At 41.2% G+C, this 25,040-nt stretch overlaps 1 protein-coding gene and 1 long non-coding RNA gene across 2 annotated transcripts; one reads left to right on the forward strand and one right to left on the reverse strand.

Moving 5' to 3' along the window:
- Positions 1–2,073: 2,073 nt before the first annotated feature.
- rps10 (ribosomal protein S10) lies at positions 2,074–17,226 on the reverse strand. The gene is made up of 6 exons (XM_059950545.1): positions 17,139–17,226; positions 16,319–16,468; positions 14,733–14,907; positions 11,404–11,469; positions 2,575–2,630; positions 2,074–2,156 (listed from the first exon to the last, which is right to left on the reverse strand). Exons 2-6 carry the CDS (start codon positions 16,466–16,468, stop codon positions 2,118–2,120), a joined length of 486 nt encoding a protein of 161 aa, XP_059806528.1. The 5' UTR covers positions 17,139–17,226; the 3' UTR covers positions 2,074–2,117.
- Positions 17,212–21,315, forward strand: LOC132381217 (uncharacterized). Its single transcript, XR_009507983.1, has 4 exons — positions 17,212–17,268; positions 17,663–17,771; positions 17,857–18,703; positions 21,138–21,315. It is a non-coding gene; the product is annotated as an uncharacterized LOC132381217 (long non-coding RNA).
- Positions 21,316–25,040: the final 3,725 nt, after the last annotated feature.

A 25,040-nucleotide genomic window follows, 5' to 3' on the forward strand; every position in this document is an offset into this window, starting at 1 on the left:
AAGTACATAAAGAATTTCCTTAGGTTTAACCCTGCAGCACAAGAATTAGGTAACTTATGTTGAAGGATGGTGGAAGATGTCAGTGTGAGAACGTAATGAAGAAGACTGCAGATATCTGAGGGGAGGACATTTGCAGTGGTTGCAAAGATAAATCACTAACAGATAAAATCAAAAATTCCCAAAAATAAAGACACTGACAACAGCCCCAGTAAGGCCAGAAGCCACCTAACACCAAACTTATTGATTACACAAACATATTGTTAAAATGTAAGACAGCAATGAGGCCGAGATAAATCGACTGGTTATGTAGTGTCAGAACAGCCTTGGAGTTAATGGTAGCAAGGCCAAGGAATTGATTATGGATTTCAGCAAGGAAAAGTTGGAAGAACAAGCACACCATTCCTCATTGAGTCAGCAGTGGATAAAGGGTGAGCAGCTATGAATTCCCAGGTATCTGATATCTCGGATTATCTATCATGGGCCCAGCGCATTGATGCAAACGTGTAGGAAGCAGGATAGGGGTGGTACTTTTCTTAGATTTGCTATGTCACTAGGCATATCAAATTTCTGCAGATGTAGGGTGGAGAACATTCTGACTAGCTGCATCACAGCCTTGTATTATCAATGCATAAGATCACAAGAGGCTGCAGAGGATTATTGATTCAGCCAAGTCCAATATACATACAACCTTCACCAGCAGAGTACACCTTCAAGGGCTGGGGCCTCAAGAAGGCAGCATGTTATGAAGGACCTTCATTCTGTATTCTCATCAGTACCATTACAAAGTACAGGAACCTGAAGAGCTCCATACATTTCAGAAACAAGTTTCTTCCATGAGATTTCAGAAGTCATCCAAGTCAGAAATAATAAATCTGATTCTGAATCTTCAGTTCAGGCACAGTAAATATTGGCATAAGTGACTAGTCAAGCTTGAAACAGCCAAGAGCCTCCAACTATTTCAGCTCAGTTTCTGCCAATCTGAGGCAGCATTTTAATAGTACAAAATGTCTGGCATTGCAGATGCTGTTTGTTTGAAATAGAAAATGCTGGAAACAGCAAGTCATGCAGTACCTGTGAAAACATGAGTGTTTATGTTTCTTAATCAATGAACCCTCATCAGCATGGAAGGTAGAAGTTAGCATCAAGTTGCAGAGAAGATAGACAAGACAAAGGCAGTCTCATAAAGAGGACAGGGTTACCCAAGAGATAAACTCTAAATGAGGGCAGTTAAGGGTGAAAGAATTTGGTCTTTTGTTCATAAAAGCTAATGAAAAAGGACAGTTAGAGAGAACACAAATGACTGTGTGTGTGTATAATAGAACATTATTATCATTGCTCAAAACGACGATATTGCAGTATCACAAAACTCAAGGCTCCAGGACTTTCCTAACAGGTCAATCATTGTTCCAGTATAACATTCTGTAACCTTGCAGTTTGTAAATATTGCGTTTTGTGATTACTAACTCCATTCTGCAGACGGTGTCTACTGCCTTCATTCAAAAGATCACATTCTTCCCCCCCCCCAACTCCCCTAGTTACAACTCAGCTCCAAAGCTACTCAGGCCTCAACCAGTGAAGTTTTTTGTTACATCTATCCCTCCTCCACCTTAATAATTTGTTCTCTCTCATTCCAAGTTTAATTGAAGGGTCACTAACACCAACTATTTCTCTTTCCAGATGCTGCCTGATCTGCTGAACACTTTCTATAGCCCCAATTTTATTATATGTCAAAGTTCAGATCATTCATATAGTGTTCATTTGGGAATTCTCATATCCAAGCTGAAAGCTTGCTTCTCTTTTAGCATCAAGACTTTATCAAAGTGGCCACATTCTAAGTTATGCCTTACTGTTTGATTTATAATCACTTATTGAGAGTCCACAAAAATGACATGAATGTACTTGTTCATTAATAGTCATATACTCTCACCAAAATAAAAGCCAGGCATGTTCACTTGTACGAACTGCACTGGTTCCCCGCAATCAAAATGACAAGATAAAAATCTTATGCAAAACCATAAACAGCTAATCCAAAACAATCTAGTCCAAGTATAAAGAATAAACATGGATCTCTAATACACTTCAGTTGACTTTTATTTTACAGAACAGGTTGTGTACATTTACTGAGGCTGTCCACGTCCACGGCCAAATCCACCTCTCTGTAAAAGAAACAATAAAACAGTTGGCAATTTGCAACCAATTCCCAGATACTGCCAAGGAAAATACTGTTAATTGATACAAGAACATTCGGAAGAAGAAAAAAAATCGATGGCAATTTACTAATTTCACCCATTTAATGTTTGGAGAATGCAATCTTTCCAAATCTTGCAAGAAGCTCATGTTTCACAAATCTGATTTTACTTTATTGTGAGATGATTGCATTAGTCTACTAAAGAAATATGATTATGAAATTCTGCAGTATAATTAAATGGACACAGATAACTATACATACCAAAAATTAATTTTTAACAGCTATATGCAGACAATTTAAATTTTCACATACATGGCAAGATATGATCTTACTTTCAAGGAACATTTTAAAATCACTTTTCCCTCAAAAAAAACCTAAAAACTTACAAATTGGAATTCTGTGGCTGCACCAGCACCAGCTTCTGCCTTCTTGTCTGATCCAACTAAAAAAAACCAAATGGATTTTTCTTAAACTTTCACTTAGTCAAATGAATTAAAACTGATTTTATTAAATCATATTTTTAAAGCCAATCCCCAAATCTATATTTCATAAGAAATAGGAGGAATAGTCCATCTGGCTCATCAAGCCTGCCCTGCCATTCAATAAGATCATGGCTGATCGGGCTTTCCAGCCAACCCCCCCATAATTCCCCTCCGATTCAACCCCCATCTTAAAACCAAGGTAGCTTCCATTGCTTAATTGGGCAGAGAATTCCACAGATTCACCATTCTCTGGGAAAAGCAGTTCCTCCTCATCTCTGTCCTAAATCTTGAGACTATGACTTCTAATTCCAGTCTCACCTACCAGTGGAAACAACTTTCCTGCCTCTAACTTATCTATCCCTTCCATAATTTTATGTTTCTGAATTCCAGCAAGTACGGTCCCAAGCAACTCAATCCCTCCTCACAGATTAACCCCCTCATCTCTGGAAGCAACCTGGTGAACCTTCTCTGCACCATCTCCAAAGCCAGAACATCCTTCTCCAAGCAAGGAGACCAGTACTAAATTGTGACACTCTCAAGTAATACTTAAAAAAACAATATTTAAAAAGCTCAAAGTAATCATACTTAAGATGAATACAAAATATTGGATTCAGCATGATAGCATAGTGGTTGGCACAACACTTTACAGTACCAGTAACCCAGGTTCAATTCCCCCCCAGTCTGTAAAGAGTTTGGCATTCTCCCCGTGACTATGACCGTTTCCTCTGGCTTCTTCCCACAGTCCAGTTAGTAGGTTCATTAGTTATTGCAAATTGTCCTGTGGTTAGACTAGGGTGAAACTGGGGACTGTTGGGCGCACAGCAGGGTGTATTCTATACTGCACCTCAATAAACAAACCAATAAATTTAAGGGGAGATACATTAGCTTCTGTGGAATAGTACGTTTACAATACAGAAACTGATATTAATCAGAAGACCAGCTGAAAACCCAATGAGAATTAAATCCAGTTAGTATTGGACAAGATGATGACACCTTAAGCTGTCATTAGAATTCTAATGATTAACACCCTAGAGAAGAAATCTGCTAACTTTACCATTTGATCAATGTGACACTAGACTTGTGCTATAGTAGTTAATTTTCTCTAGTACTGAGGACAATACTATCCATTTTATGGTACTATTAGTATCACCTAATAGTATCAATGGACAAAAAGTTCTTTTGATCCATTTGTATCATTTTAATATCTGAGGCCTTGAACTAAACATTTCATGTAAAAAAAATGACAGTAATGTCACCCATGTTCCTTATGAAGGAACAAAAGCATACAGCAGCATAGCTGTGTTCAGTGCTGCTCCTCATTCTTGCCCATCAGTCAGAAAGGCAACTTTAAACCTGACTGCAGCATCAACAACACAAGCAGAAAACACCAATTAAACTGTTAATAACCCAAATCTGCAGGAAACACCTGTCCAACTAAATCAAGTAATCAGCTCAAAGAATCAGTAACACTAACAGAGGTAACTTTTAAATTCGAGGTCCACAAGAAAACACAACGCTGTAATCTGAAGCAACTATCTGCCGGAGGATTCCATCCTCGCTCAGCTGCTGGATGTGCAAGTCTTTGCTAATTTTCCTTTTTGAACACAAGACCGTTGAGCACAGGCCCTTCAGCCTATGTTGTACTGTACCTTTACCTTCTGATCTATTTAACCCTTCCCTTCCACATAGTGCATCATTATTCTTCCATCCATGTGCCCATTGTTTCTGCCTCTACTACCACCACCGTCAGCATGGTCCACACACTTGCCACTCTTAAAAAGCTACCCCTGCCATCTCCACATACTTTCCTCCAAGCACCTTAAAGTTATGCCCTCTCATATTAGCCTTGGGAAAAGCCTCTGGCTGTCCACTATATCTCTCATCTTATTTGCCTGTATCAAGCTCACTCAACATACCCTCACAAGACATACACACTGATCTTCAGAGCACCTCAAATCGCCTCTGCCCCCCTCTCTAAAACTTCCACATCCTTTCCATAATGAGGCAACCAGAACAGGCTCTGAATTCAATCCCCCAACTAATGAAAGCCAACACACCTTGTTCTGCCATTAGCCCTGTATTCTGCTTTCACGTTGAATTACTTCACACTTTTCTGGATTGCATCTATTTAAGTTCTGAAGTAAATATCTTGAAATTTTGAAAAGCTTACAAAGGAGAAACTTCCTTAATGTAGCTGCATTAAAGCTGAAGTACAGCCACAAACTTAAAGCAGGAAGCTACAGTGCAAAGCTTATACAGATGCTGGGCACAAGCCCAAAATTTAATGAAGATGTACAATTGGCCCACCAGACAGTGACTGCAGTAAGAACCAGAAATCTCAGGGAAACCCTTTAGATCCTGCAATATGAAAGGATTTTCAATGACTTATCATAAAAATGAAGCAAACTGCAATTTTAAGCTGCCTAGCAACAACCACATTTGTGTAACAGGTAATATGAATTTTGCCTCAGATATTAAAATGATACAAATGGATCAAAAGAATTTTCTCTAGTACTGAGGACAATACTATCCATTTTATGGTACTATTAGTATCACCTAATAGTATCAATGGACAAAAATTTCCATTTTAGAGTTAGCACTCAATGTTAACAAATCAAATTTTCATTCATCTAACACCAATTGGAACTTGGTGTACTCTTCAAGTGACCAGATAAGGAAAGAATCACCCAACATCTACAAACTCTGCTTCTATAAATACAAACAGCATAGCAATTTCACTGGGACAAAACATCTAAAGCAGATTTATTACCACTGAGTTATATGTTGTAAAATTTCCACACACTTTTTAAGAAGTTTCCAACTAGCTCAGATCCTGAGTAAAAATAAAGGGCAGTGGCAAGACCTTGTCTTTTGAATTAAAATACAAAGTGCATGGCAAAATATGTTCGCTACCTCCCTACAATCTTATCAGGAGCTCGACACTTCAGAGATCACATCTCCAACATCCATTCATTCTTTACCTACATAGTACACAAACACTACACCCTTTGTCTCATGTCCATAGGCACCCACTGCAAAGGCTCAAAAATGGACACCAACTAGAAACAGAAGCTTCAAAAATTGGAGATGCTGGAAACCCAAATTCTGTTACTGTCTTTAATTCGATGCAAAATAATATATTGTTGGAAGTCCATAAGAACTAGGCCATTGGATCGGAGCTTGCTCTACCATTTCTTCATGGCTCATTCACATTCCTTTCCATCTTAATCCCGCCTTCTTTCTGTAACCTCTGACGCCCTAATCAAGAACCTACCAACCACTACCTTAAATACTCCCAATGACCTGGCCGCCAGAGCTGCCTACAGCAATGAATTCTACAGATTCACCAGCCTCTGGCTAAAGAGATTCCTCCAGTCTAAATGGTCGTCCCTCTATTCTAAGGCCGTGCCCTATAGTCCTAGAATCCCCACCATTGGAAACACCCTCTCCACATTCACTGCATCTAGGCCTTTCAGCATTCAATAGGTTTCAACGAGATCCCTCCTCGTTCTTCTAAATTCCAGCAAGTAAAGGCCCAGAGGCATTAATCACCACTCATACGATAAGTCTTTCATTCCCAGAATCATTCTCGTGTACCTCCCTTGGGCACTATCCAATGTCAGCACATCCTTTCTTAAATAAGGGGCCCAAAACGGCTCACAATACTCTCCAAGTGAGGCCTCACCAATGCCTTATAAAGCCTCAGCATTTCATCCTTGTTTTTATATTCTAGTCCTCTCGAAATGAATGCCAACAATGCATTTGACACTCTCCTCCATCTAGCGGAGTTAGTCCTTACTCTCAATAATTTCTCCTTTGTCTAAATTCACTAATGCATTTGCCTTCCTCACTACCGACTCAGCCCACAAGTTAACCTTTAGGGAATCCTGCACAAAGGTCTCCCAAGTCCCTTTGCATTTTGGATTTTTTAATTTTCTCCCCATTTAGAAAATAATCTATGCTTTTATATTCTTTCTACAAAAATGCAAGACCATGCACGTCCCAAAACTGTATTCAATGAGCCACTGTGCCCATTTTCCTAATCTGTCGAAATCCTTTTGCAAACTTGGCCACAAAAGCATCAACTCAGTTATCCAAATCATTGACATAAAACAGAAAAAGTGCTAACACCACTAGTCACTAGCAGCCATACAAAAAATGCTTCCTTTATTCTCACTCTTTGCGTCCTGCCTATCACCCAATGCTCTATCCATAATAAAACAGTCAAGCTACTTCAAGAGCTAATATCCAAGGTGATTAACCACCCAGATTTGTATTCATAAGACACAGGAGCAGAATTAGGCCATTTGGCCTATTGAGTCTGCTCCATCATTCAATCACGGCTGATCCTTTTTCCTCCTCAGCCCCACTCCTTTGCCTCCCGATAGCCTCTGATGCCAGGTTCATTCAAGAACCCATCAATCTTGCCTTAAATACACACAATGACCTGGCTCCCACTGCTACCTGAGCTAATAAATTCCACAAATTCAACTGGCTAAAGAAATTTCTCCACATCTTGTTTTAAATCTATCCTGAGGTTGTGCTCTCTTGTCCTAGACTCCTCCATGGAAAACATCCTTTCCACATCTACTCTATCTAGGCCTTTCAATATGATTTCCCTCCCCCCATCCTTCTAAATTCCAGCGAGCACAGGCCCAGAGCCAAACATTCCTCATACAACCCTTTCATTCTGAATATCATCCTTCTGAACCTACTCTAAATACTCTCCAAAGCCTGCATATCTTCTCTTTGATGAGGAGCCCAAACCAGTTCACAATACTCAAGGTGAGGCATCACCAGTGCCTTATAAAGCCTCAGCATCACATCCCTACTCTTGTATTCTAGACCTCTTGAAATGAATGTTAACATTGCATTTGCCTTCCTCACCACCAATTCAACCTGCAAGATAACCTTCAGGATGTTCTGCACAAGGACTCGCAAGTCCCTTTGCAATTCTGATTTTTGGATTTTCTCCCCATTTAAAAAATAGTCTTCACATTTATTTCTTCTACCAAAGTGCATGACCATACATTCTCCAACACTGTATGCCATTGGCCACTCTTGCCCATTCTCCTAATCTATCCAAGTCCCTCCACAGCTTTGTTTCCTCAGCACTACCTGCCCCTCCACTAATCTTTGTATCACCCGCAAACTTGAAAACAAAACTATCTCTTCCATCATCTAAATCATTGATACACAACATACAAAGCCCCTGTGGAACACCACTATTCATTAGCAGCCAACCAGATAAGGATCCATTTACTCCCACTCGCTGTCTCCCACCGGTCAGCCAATGCTCTAACCGTGTTAATAACTTTCTTGTAATACTATGGGCTCTTAATTTAGAAGTAGCCTCATGTGTGGCACCTTGTCAAAGGCCTTCAGAAAGTCCAAATATACAACATCCACTGCATCCCCTTTATCTATTATATGCCTTAATCAATTTTCCCCTCAGACTCTTCCAACAAAAAACAGCTCTAATAATTGTCTAATCTCACAGACAAGATTTAGTCTTTGTAAATTGTTTTTGCATCTTCCATGCAATGACATTTTTTCCGTTAATGCCAGCCTCCCCGATCTACATGCAGACATCAAAGTTGGATATTTATAGTTCCATTATAACCTCTCAATTCTTGTATTGTGTTGCTTACTGAAAGGAAGACTTTTTAAATATGCTATGCAGACAACCTTCAAGGTTATTCTATTCCACCACAACACTATTATATATTCAACAGCCTTGCTAACTTCTGAAAATGCTTTACTCAGAATTCTCTGAATTGAAGTAATACTTCTTGTCAATACTGATTTCACCATTTAAATAATTACAGTAGGTTCAAAAAAGTATGTGAATCCCTGGGGTAATGCCTTCTACAAAAGCTATTTGGAGTCAGGTGTTCTAATCAATGATATGAGATTGGAGGTATAGGGTTGTAGAGGTGACCTACCCTATAAAAAGACACACAGATTACTGACAGAGCCTGCTCTTCAAGAAAGATCTGTTTATGTGCACCATGCCGCAATCAAAACAATTTTCAGAGGACCTTATAAGAATTGTAGAGATGTATGAAGCTGGAAAAGGCTACAAAAGACCCAAGTGTTCATCAGTCTATAGTAAGAGAAATTGTTTACAATGGAGGAAACTCAGTACAGTTGCTTCTCTCCCAAGGAACGGGCATCCTGCTAAATGCCCAGCATGAGCATGTGTTATGCTGAAGGAGAAAAAAAAATGCCCAAGGGTAACAGCAAAAGAACCCACAGAAATCTCTAGAACTCACTGAAGTCTCTGCTCATGTGTCCACTGTAATTCAAACACTGAAGGATGGTGTCAATGGAAAGATACCAGAGGAAAGCACCACTTTCCAAAAAGCACATTGCTGCACATTTCAAGTTTGAAAAAGAACACCTGGATATTCCAGAACACTTCCGGGACAATGTTCTGTGGACAGATGAGACAAAAATTGAACTTTTTGGCAGAAGTGCACACCACTATATTTGGAGGAAGAAGGGCACTGGTCACAACACCAAAACCTCACCCCAACTGTGAAGCATGGTAGAAGGAGCATCATGGTTTGGGGCTGCTTTGTTGTCTCAGGGCCTGGATGGCTTATAATCATTGAGGGAACAATGAATTCAAAATTGTATCAAGACATTTTACAGGAAAATGTCAGGGTAGCAGACTATCACCCAAAGCTTAATAGAAGTTGGAAATGCAACAATTCAAGTAAATCATCAACACTGGTTTAAAAAGGAAACAAAAACTGTACTTTGGAACAGCCAAGTCAAAGTGCAGCCATTAAACCAATTGAGATGCTGTGGCATGACCTAAAGAGGGCTGTTCATGCAAGGTTTCCCAGAAACACTGATAAACTGAAAGAGTTTTGAATGAACAATCTAAAATTCCTCCTCACTGTTGTGCAAGCCTGATCAGCAGCTACAGGAAATATTTTTCAAGGTTATTGCTGCTAATGGAGGTTCTATCAGTTATTAAATACTTTTCCCAGCCTGAACTGTGAATGATTAAACAATGCATTCAATAAATACATAAAAAGTACCATTATTTGGGTGTTATTAGTTTAGGTAGATTGTGTTTGTCTATCATTCTGACTTAAATGAAAAGGAAGACCAGAGCACACCACATTTTATGAGTAATTAACGCAAAAAAAAGGTAATTGCCAAGGGTTCACAAACTTTTTCTTATAACTGTAGATGACCAGAGCATCTTCCTGCTTACTCAACTATACAATGTTGTATCATCTTCAAACTCCTTTACTCTGGCTCCCACACGCATTAAATCTTTAATGCAATACAAAGCCACATGGAGAACTTGAGATAATCTACTTACCAAAATATCAATTATTGCATACTGCTTCCAAAGCAATTTTAGATTGCATTTGCTACTCTGACCAGATTACAATGTACAATATTAAAAGCCTTGCTAAAATTGAAGTAGACAAGACCAAATTTCCCAATAACCCTTATCCCTTCACAATTTGTCAACTTGCTAAAAGCTGGTTTAAAAACAACAGTACAATTTTGGGACTAAGCCTCTACGGTCAGTTATTACAGTAATTGAAAATACACAGTACCTAATTATTCTTTCAACCAACATTAACCAAAGCTTTTTAATGCTCCGCCTCATCTAAAAAAAATGCAAAATGTGTATCCCTGCAAGTGCCAAATGCCACACCTGACCATTCATCTCCTCCCTTGTCTCCATTCATAGCCCCAAGCAGTTCCTCCAGGTGAGGCAACAATCACCTGCAAATCTGTTTGGTGGCCCCCTGCACGGTGGTGACAACATAAATAGGGGCCGCTTTGTCAAACACCTCCACTTTATTTGTTAAAAGTGGAATTTCACGGTGCCCAACTGTTTTAATTCCTATTTCCACATGTCAGACCATGGCCTTCTCTTTTGCCATGATGAGGGCTCTCTCAGGTTGGAAGAGCCACACCCCATTCTGTCTAAGTAGCCTCCAACCTGATGGCATGAACATTGATTTCTCCTTATGGTAATTTGTGTCCTCTTCTTCTATTCCCCATTGACTTCTTACCTCTGCTCCTCACCTCTCTCCAGTGCCCATCCTTCTTCCCTTTCTGATAGCCCACTCTCCTCTATTAGGTCCCAATTTTGCCAGCCCTTTACCCTTCGCAACCACCTGGCCTCACCTATCACCTTCTAAACTGTCCCCCTTCCCCTCCAGCCCTGAAGGGTCTCAGCCCCAAATGTCAATTGTTTCTTCATTTCCACAGATGCTGCTTGACCTGCCAAGTTCCTTCAACATTTTGTGTGTGTTGCTCAGGATTGCCAGCATCTCCAGAATCATGTTTTTATAAAAAAGAGGAAAGTTAATCGGCCATTACTCTGTAAACAATGTTTGGAAAAAGTTACACTTCCCAACCATTCCCTTTAGCTCATCCATCCAACTCCACTTGCAATAGAATTTGTGCAAGAAAAACAAAAATGTTTTATGCTATTTTCTAAATTTTCTCAGCTTTTACTCCTACTAAATTTCTGTCTTCCACTTCCAGTTGTTCTCCCTCAGAATGTGTCAAATTGCTTGATTGGAAAAGTGTTCTGATCGGAAATGCAAATTAAGACTTGTATCCAGAAGTCTGCAAATTGCAGATTTTACAATAAAGAAACACTTATTTGCTATTTCAGTTTATATTGCTTGCATTATATTTGAACCATTTGCTTGGGTTTACTAATGATGAATAAGCTGCAATACATACGTGGAGCAGCCCGTCTGTAATTGTCTCTGTCAGATTCACGAAGGCGAGGGCGATCCTCAGTTGGACCTGCAAAAAAAATCACCATTAAAGGTATCACATAATGTTATCCTAGATCTGTTGCTCGATTTAAAAAATTAATGCCTACAGCAACAACCATAATAAATGTATGCATGTGCATTATTGTCGTAATGTAAGAAAACACACAAGAGTGCAGCCAGAATAACAAAAAAGAATACCATGGCAATGTGTAAACTTCATTGAGGGAAGGGTAGCCATAATCATAGCTTAACATTTCTGAGTTTGCAGTAATTTTTCAGACATGACTGAGAGTTGGGATAGGGCTGGGTTGCAGTACCCAGGGATTACGCCTTGGAGAAATCACTGAATGAACATGTATTGGTAGAACTTAGAAATGAGGAACACATGATCACTTTGATGACATTACACTATAGGCCTGTATTGGAACAAATAGGAAGACAAATGGCATTAAGGTTGCAAGCAGTGGGCAATTTGAACTTTCCTAATATTTATTAGAACTGCCTTAGTGTAAAGGAACCAAATTGGATAGAAACTTTCAGATGGATCAAGGAAGAATTTTAAAGCAATATGCAGAGTCTGATAAGGAGAATTGCGCTCAATTTTGTAGAACTAGGATGTACAAAGAGTTAGAAATGCCCCTGCAAACAGTGACTACAAATCAGTCAGCTTTGAGATGGCCATGAAAAAAGGATGTTTTAGACCTGAAGTTGAGGTTTTAAATTGGGAGAGGCTGACTTCAATAAGGGAAGACCCATTGAAAGTAACCCAAGAGCAGCTGCTTGACGGAAAAACGTCTGATAAGAGGGAAACGTACAAAGATGCTAAAATTTAGTCAACATTGAGAATTGGCCCCAAACCTTGCCCAGATCAGACATTCAATTAGATCTTTTTAATGTGCAGTTGCCTTCAGAATTACCTGGAACAGCAAGATCAACCATCCAAATCAAGGGAGGTGCATGGACAGGTACATGGAGAGGAAAGGTGTTATGGACAAACACAGGAAAAAGGGTTAGCTTTGATGGGAATCTTGGTTAAACTGGACCAGTTGAGTACAATCGCACACTTCTACATGGTATGACAAAATGGTTAGGTAACCAGTTGAAAGAACACATTCTTATGGAAAGCAGGGTCAGAGGAGGGATAGTTGAGATGCTGTGAGAGTTTGTGAGCTTACATTATCAGCCATTAATGTATCCCAAAACAGATGCCAACAAAATCAAATAACAGATTAGAAATTGGATAGAGAAGGCAAAGAAATTATAATTCTGTTTGTGTGCAGGAAGCAGCACCAATGTAGTCATTAATCTGAACTGGTTGCCCCATTAACTGGTATGACAATATAAATGCAGGGAAATGCACAATACATCACTGACAAAGTTCTCCTGTCCATGAGGCATTACTTCTAGACCATCTTGCAGCTACCATTGAGCAGGAAGTAAAGAAGCCTGAAGTCACACACCACCAATTCACGAACAGCTATTTCCTTCCAGCCATTTAATTCTGGAACAAACTTGCAGAACCGTTTTCTCTCAGTAACATTATGACCATTTACCCTACAAATGGACTGATTTGGAATTAGACCTGGGATCAACTGATGTTCCAGATGTTAAAAGTACATCTTAGCTTCTTACCGTTACAGGACTTAAAATTACTGATTCTGAAACTTACAGGTCATGCACAAAATAGCTAACAAGATTTTGGACATCAACTACAGTAGAGTTTATCTCCATCGTTGCACAGTATCTTAATTCGCTTGTAATTGTTTCTTTCTGCCAACTTATTAACTACTTTCTCTTTTAGTGTAACTTTGACATAATCTAAATACAAATCGTTATTTCTATGTCAACACAACTTGCTTGACCTGTGTAATGTACAACAGCAGCAGAGAACCAGTTTTTAACTTGACGAATAGCAACCTTGTTGTATACACACTTATGACTTTTTAAGCTTGAAGACAAGGCATAACAGCACGTGTTTAGTACCAACTGTAGCAGCCCATTAAAGAAATCGACAAAATCATTGTTACTTTAACCACTAAACCTCCAAGTCTCGGGATATACAGTCGGCCCTCCTCATCTGCGGGGGGATTGGTTCCAGGAACCCCCGCGGATACCAAAATTCATGAAAGCTCAAGTCACTTATTTAACATGTATCAGTGTGGTGGTCTTTAGGACCCAGCAGAATCCCGGACTTAATTTAATGTCTCCGTGCGGTGCACGTTAGGACCTGGAGGCGCAGCTCTGAATCTGCAGCGTTTCTGTTCACAAAAATAATCACGATTGCGATTGAAAATAAGGTGGAAGTAATAAAGCGATCGGAAATAAGTGAAACGCCATCTATCACTGGAAAAGCGTTAGGCTACAGTCGGTCAACGATCGGAACAATTTTAATGGAGAATGTGAAAGGCCCTGCCCGGATGAAAGCTACAATTATTACTAAGCAATGCAGAGGTTTAATTATTGAAATACGTATGTTTAAGTGTTTTATGTGCAAGGAAAGGTAAAATGTATACTACATCCTAAGAAAAATGTTTGAATAACTGACACTAAATACCAGATGTACCTATTCCTATTTCAAATCCGACTTAAAGACGGACTCAGGGATGGAACTCATTCATAACCCGGGGACTGCCTGTACTTTTAAGTCATTTCTAGATTACTTATAATACCCAATACTATGTAAATAGTTGTTATACTGTATTGTTTAGGGAATAATGACAAGAAAAAAGTGTACATCCTCAAGCAACGAGTGCTGGAGAGAGAGCTTCCGGGTTTTCCTGATCCGCGGTTGGTTGAATCCGCGCATACGGAATCCACAGATAAGGAGGGCCAACTGTACAATTATATTTTCATTTACCCCAGAATCTCCATTTTGTCTTTGTTAACAAGGACAGGTAACAGGTAAAAACAAATCTATAAATGTAGGACAATTGATTTTGAGGATGATAAAGATGATAAAGTACAACAGACGTACCTTGAAGGCTACAGAGCAGAGAAAAGGGGTGAGCACACAAATGTATTTGAAAACAGGAAGCTTTAATAAAGGTGTTTTGTGTGGACCCAATACCACTTGGCAAGTGAAAGGGTGTCAGGTTATTTGTCAGTTTGTACAAGGGCTAAAACTGTTTGGCTTTTGGTATTATCAAGCTTTCAGGTTTACTCAGTATAGAACAAGGCAGATGGCCAGGCTCTAGATCAGGCAAAAGCAACACAATTAGTACTTAAAACAATTACAATTCTTTGTAAGGTGGTATACCCCTGACAACTATAGGATTAAAACAAAAACGTTACCTTTCGGCCTCGGCCTTGCAGTCTCAGGACGGGTCTGGCGCCGTAATGTAGCAGGAACAATTTCTGGGGGAAGGTGAAGGTAATCACGTAGGTACTGGATGCCCTCATTCGTCAAGTACCAGTAGAAGTGTCGCCATGCAAACTGCTCCTTTACATAACCACGAGATTTCAAAGACTTCACCAAGAAAGAAAAACAATTGAAGTGTCAGAATTTTAATAACTCTTTAACTGCCAATAGTAAGTTTTCACCTTTCAAAATAAAGTTCCAAAAGAAAACCACACACCATTAAATGCGGCAATACACTGATTTGGAATTAAACCTGGGACCAATTCTGCTGTTCCAAATGTGCAACTTAGCTTCTTACCACTAGACTTTCCAAAATAGTAGTACTGATTTAGATACTCTCAGATCATGCACTAAACAGCTAACCAGCTTTGGTTATAGGGTGGAGGATTTTCAGTTTATCTTTGTCATTGCAGTGTTTTAAATATACTCCTACCATGATGCACTCTACCTTTTTGCAACTGCAAATATATGTCTGATGTATCTGACACTGTAAACATTTGAAGGAATAACAAATGTTAGAATGTTGACACACACAAAATGCTGGTGGAACACAGCAGGCCAGGCAGCATCTATAGGGAGAAGCGCTGTCAACGTTTCAGGCAGAGACCCTTCATCATGACAGTTAAACAGTCCTGACGAAGGGTCTTGGCCCGAAACGTCAACTGTACTTCTCCCTATAGATGACTGCCTGGCCTGCTGTGTTCCACAAGCACTTTCTGTTGTTGTTGTTTGAATTTCCAGCATCTGCAGATTTCCTCATGTTAGAATGTTGAAACATTTTATTTTATAACTGAAAATTTCTACAAATATTTCATTGAATTTTCCTTTCTTAATGAACAATGAAGACAGGACATTTCTGCCAAGTTAAAAGCATTACTGGTACTCATCCTAAGCTCCACATCCATTATTTGGATTTAAGGGCTTTCCACAGATCTTAAAAAAAAAATCGAAGTACACCAACCCAATATAATATGAACTGCATGCATCAGTTCAGGATCTCTCAATTGTTACCTCACGATTGGAAGGCCAAGTAATGAAAAGCAGCGTAACGTATGCTTGTGTGGAAATGTAACAGATCCTTGTCAGCAATGTTTGCAAGGGACAGTGTCACAGAAATGCAAAATAACAAAAAAACACAAATGCCACCATGGGGGGGGGGGGGGGGGTTTACAATGACATCAGCAGCCAACTTCTCCATGGATAAACCAGTTTCAGTTTGTCAAAACAAGATGAAATGCAGAGATATTCTGAACCCCAGCTCCAAGTACAAACCTAGCCATACTCAAGACTGCCAATAATTGCTATTTCACTACTTGCTGGAAAAAGACATCAAATGCAATTCACTGCATGGCAATCAAGATTTACTGGACACCACATCAAAGGGCACTGGAAGAACATACTATTTACAATCCCAGTAACAGACAACAGACTTAACAAGTATGCAGATAATCAGATTATATGATACACTAATGCCAAATTAGAAACAGCCAGCTTAGCGCCTGATTTAAGAATACAATACCTGCATGGCCTTCATTACGTGCAGATTAGGGACATTTTTGTCCGCTAACTCAGGATGCTTTGGCATGTGCACATCTTTTTTTGCTACCATTACACCCTCTTTGAAGAGGAGTTCATAGATAGCAATACGATTTTTCTTGGGCATCAACATCTGAAATAAATCAAAGGTAGGCTCATTAGTATTTGCGTATTATACAAATCTAATCTTTTGTCAACTTATCTCACGATAATGAATTAAATAACTTATACCCACTTGGTAACTTTTTTTGAGCTTTTACTCTTTACAGTTGTAAATGCTTCGAAAGTCTAGCATTCTGAAAACAGTTCAATAAGCTAAAGTCCACACTGATAGTAAAATATCTAAAGTAAATGAGCCACTTTACGTACTGTCCTTACAAGTCATCTTACATCCCATAACTTAAAAAAGTACAGAAAGATAATTTACGTTAGGCAGCACAGCTATCTTTGGCAGACATGGCGGGTTTTTCAAGTTCAACCTCACCCGCCCCCCCACACACACTAAATTAGCTCTCGACACTAACGGTGACGGGTTAACGCTGAAGGGATATTTTGCAACTACAATTCGCTCTAGAAAAATATGCTCCTGTTGCAACTTGCACCGAGAACGGATCCAGCCTGAGGCCCAACGCTCTCCACTGCCGGTGATGAACGTCAAAAATCAACCCGTTACTGCATAGATGTTGAAAATAACTGGGAGAGCTGATGCAGACAACGTATCCGAGTCAGTAGACAGCTGTTACGGGTGGAATAAAGCAAGATGCCGGCGATATCCACCGATGAGAACAGTCAACAGATCCTACCTTGAGTTCTTCTCATGGACCCGAAGCACAGAAAGACTGAGCATGCGCGCACGCTCGCTCTTCCTCCTGCAAAGGCCCCAGTAAGGCGGCCACACAGGGCGCCTGATTTAAAGCAAACATTTTTTATTTGGTAAGATTGCTTGTCAGCGGACATGCAACTGACAGCATAAATACAACAGGAGGTTAATTTTAAAATATAGTGGAATTAAGGCGGACTGCCCAACCTCAGCTGGTTCTGGTTTTCCTGAGGAAAAGGGTGGGGTTTGTACCGAGGAAGGAGCGTTTCTGTGAGGAGGAATGGAGGGAGGGGAGAGGGGGGGCTGTAAGCTGTGGGAGTTGCAGTTCAATGTGAAAAATATGAACAGTCGTGTGTGGAGGGCACCCCTGATTGGGGGGGGGGGATGTGGAGGGAGAGAGTAGGGTCAGCATCCATGATAGGGTAGAGGAAGGATCCCTAACAGTCTTGGTTGGCATATGCTTTTATTTAAATATATTGCTAATGTCTGCATTTCCAATTTGTAAAGTGCTTGGGCAATGAGCAGTTATTCGTAATGGTGCCTGGTCAAGTACTAAAGACCCGTGCAGATCAACTGGCTGGAGTGTTCACTGAGATCTTTGGTTTGGCAGTCTGAGGTACCCATCAGCTTCAAAGATTCAAAATACATTTATTATCAAAGTATGTATCCATTATACAACCCTGAGATTTGTCTTCCCACAGACAACAATGAAACAAAGGAAGTCCTGGAGCCTGTTCAAAGAGAAACATCAGCCTCAGACATGCAAAAGAAGACTACATCGTGCAAACGGCATAAAAAAAAAGCAAGAAACACAGAATATAAAACACAAAATCAAAATAGTCCAGGCATAGTTCAGCTCAGTTTTTATTATCTACAGGCTGCCCCAATTCAAAATTATCCAAAATAGCAATGAAAAAAGGAGTGACCAGAACCACAAACACATCATAAGTGACCAATGCCCAAGACCCAGAACTCCAGCACCAACCTCCGGTAGCATCGAGGGAGAGAGAGAAAGCAGCAAGTGAGAGGGAGAGAGAGGCTGTCACACGCAGACACCTACTTCCACCAGCACCGAGCGGGAGGCTGGTAGATCGCATTGAATACCCCCTCACCTGACTTGCCTTGATGGTTCCCATCTTCCTTGGCACTTTAATTGGCAAGTTTGGCGAGAAATGGAGTTGATCATGGGGTTGAGACCTGTCTCCAGGCTTCTTGGCCTTGAGGCCGCATACCTACAGGAACACCCTGGGAGACAGCCAACTACCAGATCGCTCAATCGGCCCGAAAACACACCACCAAAATGTAAATTACAGGCCCCAACAGTGGCAACACTATCTTGACAGAAAAAGAAGATGTAAAAGAAGTGAAAGAAGTCATTTTGTGAATTGTTTGGAGCATGTTCCCTTAGCTGCATTGTTTGCTGGCACTACTGTCTTCTGGCTTCAAGCAGGCTTCTGTTATACTGGTACCTAAGAAGAACGTGGTATCCTGCCTCAGTGACTATGGTCCAGTCACACTTACGTCCACGGTGCTGAAGTGTTTTGAGAGGTTGGTGATGAAAGTTATTAACAGACCACAGGGAGTTAGGAAGGAAGTTGAGAAGCAGGACCTCAAAGGTAGTAATCTCGGGATTATTGCCTGTGTCATGTGACAGTGAGTATAGGAATGGAATGAGGTAGAGGATAAATGCGTGGCTGAGGATTGGAGCAGGGACAGGGATTCAGATTTCTGGATCATTGGGACCTCTTTTGGGGCAGATGTGACCTGTACAAAAAGGATGAGTTCTACTTGAATCCCAGGGGGACCAATTTGCTGGCAGGGTGGTTTGCTAAGACAGTTGGGGAGAGTTTAAACTAGAATTACTGGGGGGTGGGAACAAAACTGAAGTAACAGAGGAACGGGAGGTTGGTTCACAAATACAGAAAGCTTGGAGACAGTGTGGGAGGGAGGATAGGCAGGTGATGGAGAAGGGGCACACTCAGACCGATGGTTTGAGATGTGTCTATTTTAATGCGAGGAGTATTATGACCAAAGCTGATGAGCTTAGAGTGTGAATCAACACTTGGAGTTGTGGCCATTACAGAGACTTGGATGGTGCAGGGGCAGGAATGGCTACTTCAAGTGCCAGGCTTTAGATGTTTCAGAAAGGACAGGGAGGGAAGCAAAAGAGGTGGGGGTGTGGCACTATTGATCAGGGATAGTGTCACCGTTGCAGAAAAGGAGGAAGTCATGGAGGGGTTGTCTATGGAGTCTCTGTGGAGCAGATAGGGAGACAGATTCCGGAAAGGTGTAATAATAACAGAGTTGTTGTGGTGAGAGATTTTAATTCCCCAGATATTGAATAGCATCTCTCTAGAGTGAGGGGGTTAGATAGGGTGGGGTGTGTTAGATGTGTTCAGGAAGGTTTCTTGACTCAATATATAGATAAGCCTACAAGAGGAGATGCTGTACTTGATCTGGTATTGGGAAATGGACCTGGTACCTGGTCAGCTGTCAGATCTCTCAGTGGGAGAGCATTTTGGAGGTAGTGATCACAATTCTATCTCCTTTACCATAGCATTGGAGAGGGATAGGAACAGACAAGTTAGGGAAACAATTAACTGGAGTAAGGGGAAATATGAGGCTATCAGGCAGGAACTTGGAAGCATAAATTGGGAACAGATGTTCTCAGGGAAATGTACGGAAGAAATATGGCAAATGTTCAGGGGATATTTACGTGGGGTTCTGCATAGGAATGTTCCAATGAGACAGGGAAAGGATGGTAGGGTACAGGAAGCACGGTGTACAAAGGCTGTTGTAAATCTAGTCAAGGAGAAAAGAAGAGCTTATGAAAGGTTCAAAAAACTAGGTAATGATAAAGATCTAGAAGATTATAAGGCCAGCAGGAAGGAGCTTAAGAATGAAATGAGAAGAGCCAGAAGGGGCCATGAGAAGGCCTTGGTGGACAGGATTAAGGAAAACCCCAATGCATTCTACAAGTATGTGAAGAGCAAGAGGCTAAGACATGAGAGAATAGGACTAATCAAGTGTGACAGTGGAAAAGTGTGTATGGAACTGGATGAGATAGCAGAGGTACTGAATGAATACTTTGCTTCAGTATTCACCACAGAAAAGGATTTTGGCAATTGTAGGGATGACTTGCAGCGGACTGAAAATCTTGAGCATGTAGATATTAAGGAAGAGGATCTGCTGGAACTTTTGGAAAGCATCAACTTGGATGAGTCACCAGGACCAGACAGGATGTACCCCAGGCTACTGTGGGAGGCGAGGAAGGAGATTGCTGAGCCTCTGGCGATGATCTTTGCATCATCTATGAGGATGGGAGAGGTTCCAGAGGATTGGAGGGTTGTGGTTATTGTTGCCTTATTCAAGAAAGGGAATAGATATTAATGGGGCAAGTACTATCCTTAGCTTTCAAGAACTGGTATCTTGATATATTAGTGATAAACGTTCTCTTTTCTTCTAGTTTAGAGTAAGATCAGCTTGTAAAGCCTCGGGGTTCCCTGGGGGTCAGATTTAAAGGACCATCCCATTTAAAGATGGATACAGAGTGCTCTAATACAGATAGTGTCATATATCTATGATAAATTAAACTCCCAGAAATAAATGCCCACATCAGGAATGAAAGCCTGGGATAGGGACATATCTGAATTGGGACAAGACTCAGACTGGGATGCGATTTGGGATAATGCTGCCCGTGCTTCAAAAAACCCAAATCATCGGTATATACACTTGAAATTTTGTCATAGAGCATATCTAACAGCAAGAATTAGATATCAAATGGGACTTGTTCCTGACCCATATTGCTCACTTTGCCCCCACAGAACCGTTGGCTCTTTTATACATGTCGTATGGGAATGTCCAGGGGTTTTTGGTTTGTGGGGGAAGGTTATCAGTACTCTTACAGAACTAACGGGGGTACAATTACCAATGGACCCCGCTGTACATCTTCTAAATGATGACTCCCTCCTTTCCCTTACAGAAAGTACACACAAAATCTGGCTGGCAGGCCTGACTGCAGCTAAGAAGATTGTCGTCCAGCGTTGGAAACCTCCTCATGATATTTCAAGTACTCACCGGCTTCGGAGCTTTTTGGACATTTCTTACCTGGAATTATCATCAGCAAGAATAAATGATGCACGACCAAACACAATCTTAATGTGGACAAATTTGATGTCTAACTTAAAAGATCTTCTGTTAAAATAGGAATGCTTCGTCTGTGTATGCACTGTTGGTTGGTGGAGGGGAGAGAGGTGGGGGAAGAGAGAGAGAGGGGGAGGGTGATGAAGGCTGGGGGGTGGCTGGGTTACACAGTCAAAATGTAATTGGCAACTGGTTGTATTGAATGTAATTTGTTGGTGTTGCAATAAAAATTAGTGATAAAAAAAGAAAGGGAATAGAGATAGCCCAGGAAATTATAGACTTGGGAATCATACTTCAGTGGTTGCTAAGTTGACGGAGAAGATCCTGAGAGGCAGGATTTGTGAACATTTGCAGTGGCATAATATGAATAGGAATAGTCAGTATGGTTCTGTCAAAGGCAGGTCGTGCCTTACGAGCCTGATAGAATTTTTTGAGGATGTGACTAAACACATTGATGAAGGTACAGCAGTAGATGTAGTGTATATGGATTTCAGCAAGGCATTTGACAAGGTATCCCATGCAATGAGAAAGTAAGGAGGCATGGGATCCAAGGAGATATTGCTTGCCCACAGAAGGCAGATTGGTTGTAGACGGGTCATATTCTGCATGGAGGCCAGTGACCAGTGGTGTGCCTCAGGGATCTGTTCAGGGACCCCGACTCTCCATGATTTTTATAAATGACCTGGATGAGGAAGTGGTTAGTAAATATGCTGATGACACAAAGGTTGGGGTGTTGTGGATAGTGTGGAGGGCTGTCAGAGGTTACAGCGGGATATTGATAGGATGCAAAACTAGGGTGAGAAGTGGCAGATGGAGTTCAATCCTAATAAGTGTGAGGTGGTTCATTTGGTAGGTCAAATATGATGGCAGAATATAGCATTAATAGTAAGACTTTTGGCAGTGTGGAGGATCAGAGGGATCTTGGGGTCCAAGTCCATAGGACGCTCAAAGCTGCTACGCAGGTTGACTCTGTGGTTAAGAAGGCATATGGTGCATTGTGGGATTGAGTTTAGGAGAGGTAATGTTGCAGCTATATAGGACCCTGGTCAGACCCCACTTGGAGTACTGTGCTCATTTCTGGTCGCCTCACTACAGGAAGGACATGGAAACCATAGAAAGGGTGTAGAGGAGATTTACAAGGATTGGGGAGCATGCCTTACAAGAATAGGTTGAGTGAACTGGGCCTTTTCTCCTTGGAGTGACGGAGGATGAGAGGTGATCTGATAGAGGTGTATAAGTTGATGAGAGGCATTGATCGTGTGGATAGTCAGGCTTTTTCTCAGGGCTGAAACGGCTAGCACGTGAGGGTACAGTTTTAAGGTGCTTGGAAGAAGGTACAGAGGAGACGTCAGAGATAAGTGTTTTACTCAGAGAGTGGTGAGGGCGTGGAATGGGCTGCCTGTGGTGGTGGTGGAGGCGGAAATGATAGGGTTTTTGAAGAGACTCCTGGATAGGTACATGGAGCTTAGTAAAATAGAGGCTATGGGTAAGCCTAAGAATGAGGGGTGATTGATAAGTTCGTGGCCTAAGGTAGACGGAGTCAATTTTAGAAAACCTAGCACATTTATTTTTCAGCATAGTCCCCTCCAACATTTACACACTTAGACCAATGGTCCTGGAGCATACGGATCTTGGACCTCCAGAACGTTGTCCACAGCATGGGTGATTGATGAGTTTGTGGCCTAAGGTAGAAGAAGATAAGTTATACAGCTCTCATTACATGCACATGCAGTCCAACTCTTTGAATGATTATGCAGAAAGTTTGAAGTTAATAACTCATCTCCTTCTATCTTAGACCATGAACCTATCAATCACCCCTGATGAGTTATTAACTTCAAACTTTCTGCATAGTTTTAAGGTGTTTGGAAATACAAGGGGGGTGTCAGAGGTAAGTTTTTTTACACAGATAGTGGCAACGACAGGTAGGGGTGGATACAAATAGGGTCTTTTAAGAGACTCTTAGATCGGTACATCAGCACCGGACTCCGGAGCGAAGGTTCCCGAGTTCAAATCCAGTTGGGCTGCTCCTGGACACGCTTTTCATCCATGCTGGGTTGAGTATTGAGCTTGCAGCTCGGCCTTGTAAAAAATAAAACACTGCACTGTGAGAAGGACGTGGGGGACCACTCACAGAATCTTCCCTCCAAGCCAACCAGTTGAAAAAATAAATGGTCGCTGAGACTCTGGCAGAGTATGGCACACAACAAAAAACAGGTACACAGAGCTTAGAGAAATAGATGGGTATGCAGGAAGGAAATTCTATGCCATTTCTAGAGTATGCTACATGGTTGGCACAACATTGTGGGCTGAAGTTGCCTGTAATGTGCTGTAGGTTTCTATGTTCTATGATTCTCTGCACAGACTCCAGCTTGGATGCCATGCCACACCCCCCCCCCCCCCAGCACTCCAGTGGCGTGTACCAACTCTAATGCCTTCTGCTGGGCGGCTCTGAACAGGCAACTCTGCGGCTTGAGACCTTCACTATGACTGAAGCCATGCAGCTCCCCCACCATCATAAATAATCACAGTATCTTAAATTGTGTAATTAATAAATTATGGTTTGAGTATTATTAATATTGTACCTGGTTTTGTTGAGTAGCAGACATTGCATATTTCTCTTGGGTGACAAAGGCGAGTTCCTTAAATATTATTTTGCTCCTTACTGTTTCATAACCATTGGTTCTTTGCATAAAAATTGAGAGACAATGTTTATTACAAATGAAGTAGAAAACTCCAAAATGAAGAAGAGGAGATTGCATCTACTTTTCCTTCTGGCCACATGGGCACTCAGAACATTTGGTTATATTCAGGCCTCCAGAGACTACACTTGTCCTTGCAGAGATTTCCCTAGCAATTGCTCTGCCAGCACTGTGTAATCATCTACCTGCTGAACAGACCCTACTCCCATTTGGACAAGCAGGGCAGCTCTGTCATATAACCATATAACAATCACAGCACGGAAACAGGCCAACTTGGCCCTCCTAGTCCGTGCCGAACCCTTAATCTCACCTAGTCCCACCTACCCGCACTCAGCCCATAACCCTTCACTCCTTTCCTGTCCATATACCTATCCAATTTTACCTTAAATGACACAACTGAACTGGCCTCTACTACTTCTACAGGAAGCTCATTCCACACAGCTATCACTCTTTGAGTAAAGAAATACCCCCTCGTGTTACCCTTAAACTTCTGCCCCCTAACTCTCAAATCATGTCCTCTAGTTTGAATCTCCCCTACTCTCAATGGAAACAGCCTGTTCACGTCAACTCTATCTGTCCCTCTCAAAATTTTAAATACCTTGATCAAATCCCCCCTCAACCTTCTACGCTCCAATGAATAGAGACCTAACTTGTTCAACCTTTCTCTGTAACTTAATTGCTGAAACCCAGGTAACATTCTAGTAAATCGTCTGCACTCTCTCTAATTTATTGATATCTTTCCTATAATTCGGTGACCAGAACTGCACACAATATTCCAAATTTGGCCTTACCAATGCCTTGTCAGGATCATGTTTTTTGATTTCTCAAGTGCTTTCAATACCATGCAGCCCTCATTTCAGGGGAAGAAGCTCCATGGCACTTCCATTGTATCCTGGATGATGGACTACCTGTCTAGCAGACCACTGTCGTGCAGCTTCAGAGCTGTGTGTCAGACATGGCTATAAGCAGCACTGGGACTCCATAGGGGAAGGGATTGTCTCCCTTCCTGTTTACCCTGTATACCTCAGACTTTAGGTACAACA

The sequence above is a fragment of the Hypanus sabinus genome, chromosome 25, assembly GCF_030144855.1.
Source record: "Hypanus sabinus isolate sHypSab1 chromosome 25, sHypSab1.hap1, whole genome shotgun sequence".
Taxonomy (NCBI): domain Eukaryota; kingdom Metazoa; phylum Chordata; class Chondrichthyes; order Myliobatiformes; family Dasyatidae; genus Hypanus; species Hypanus sabinus.

Excerpts from the sequence above, each read along its gene's own strand:
- rps10 (XM_059950545.1), bottom strand. The coding sequence starts at position 16,468 with ATGTTGATGCCCAAGAAAAATCGTATTGCTATCTATGAACTCCTCTTC. Across the intron at positions 14,908-16,318 it reads ACGTAATGAAGGCCATGCAG|TCTTTGAAATCTCGTGGTTA; the intron begins GTATTGTATTCT and ends TTCTTGGTGAAG. Across the intron at positions 2,631-11,403 it reads TTACAGACGGGCTGCTCCAC|TTGGATCAGACAAGAAGGCA; the intron begins GTATGTATTGCA and ends GGTTTTTTTTAG.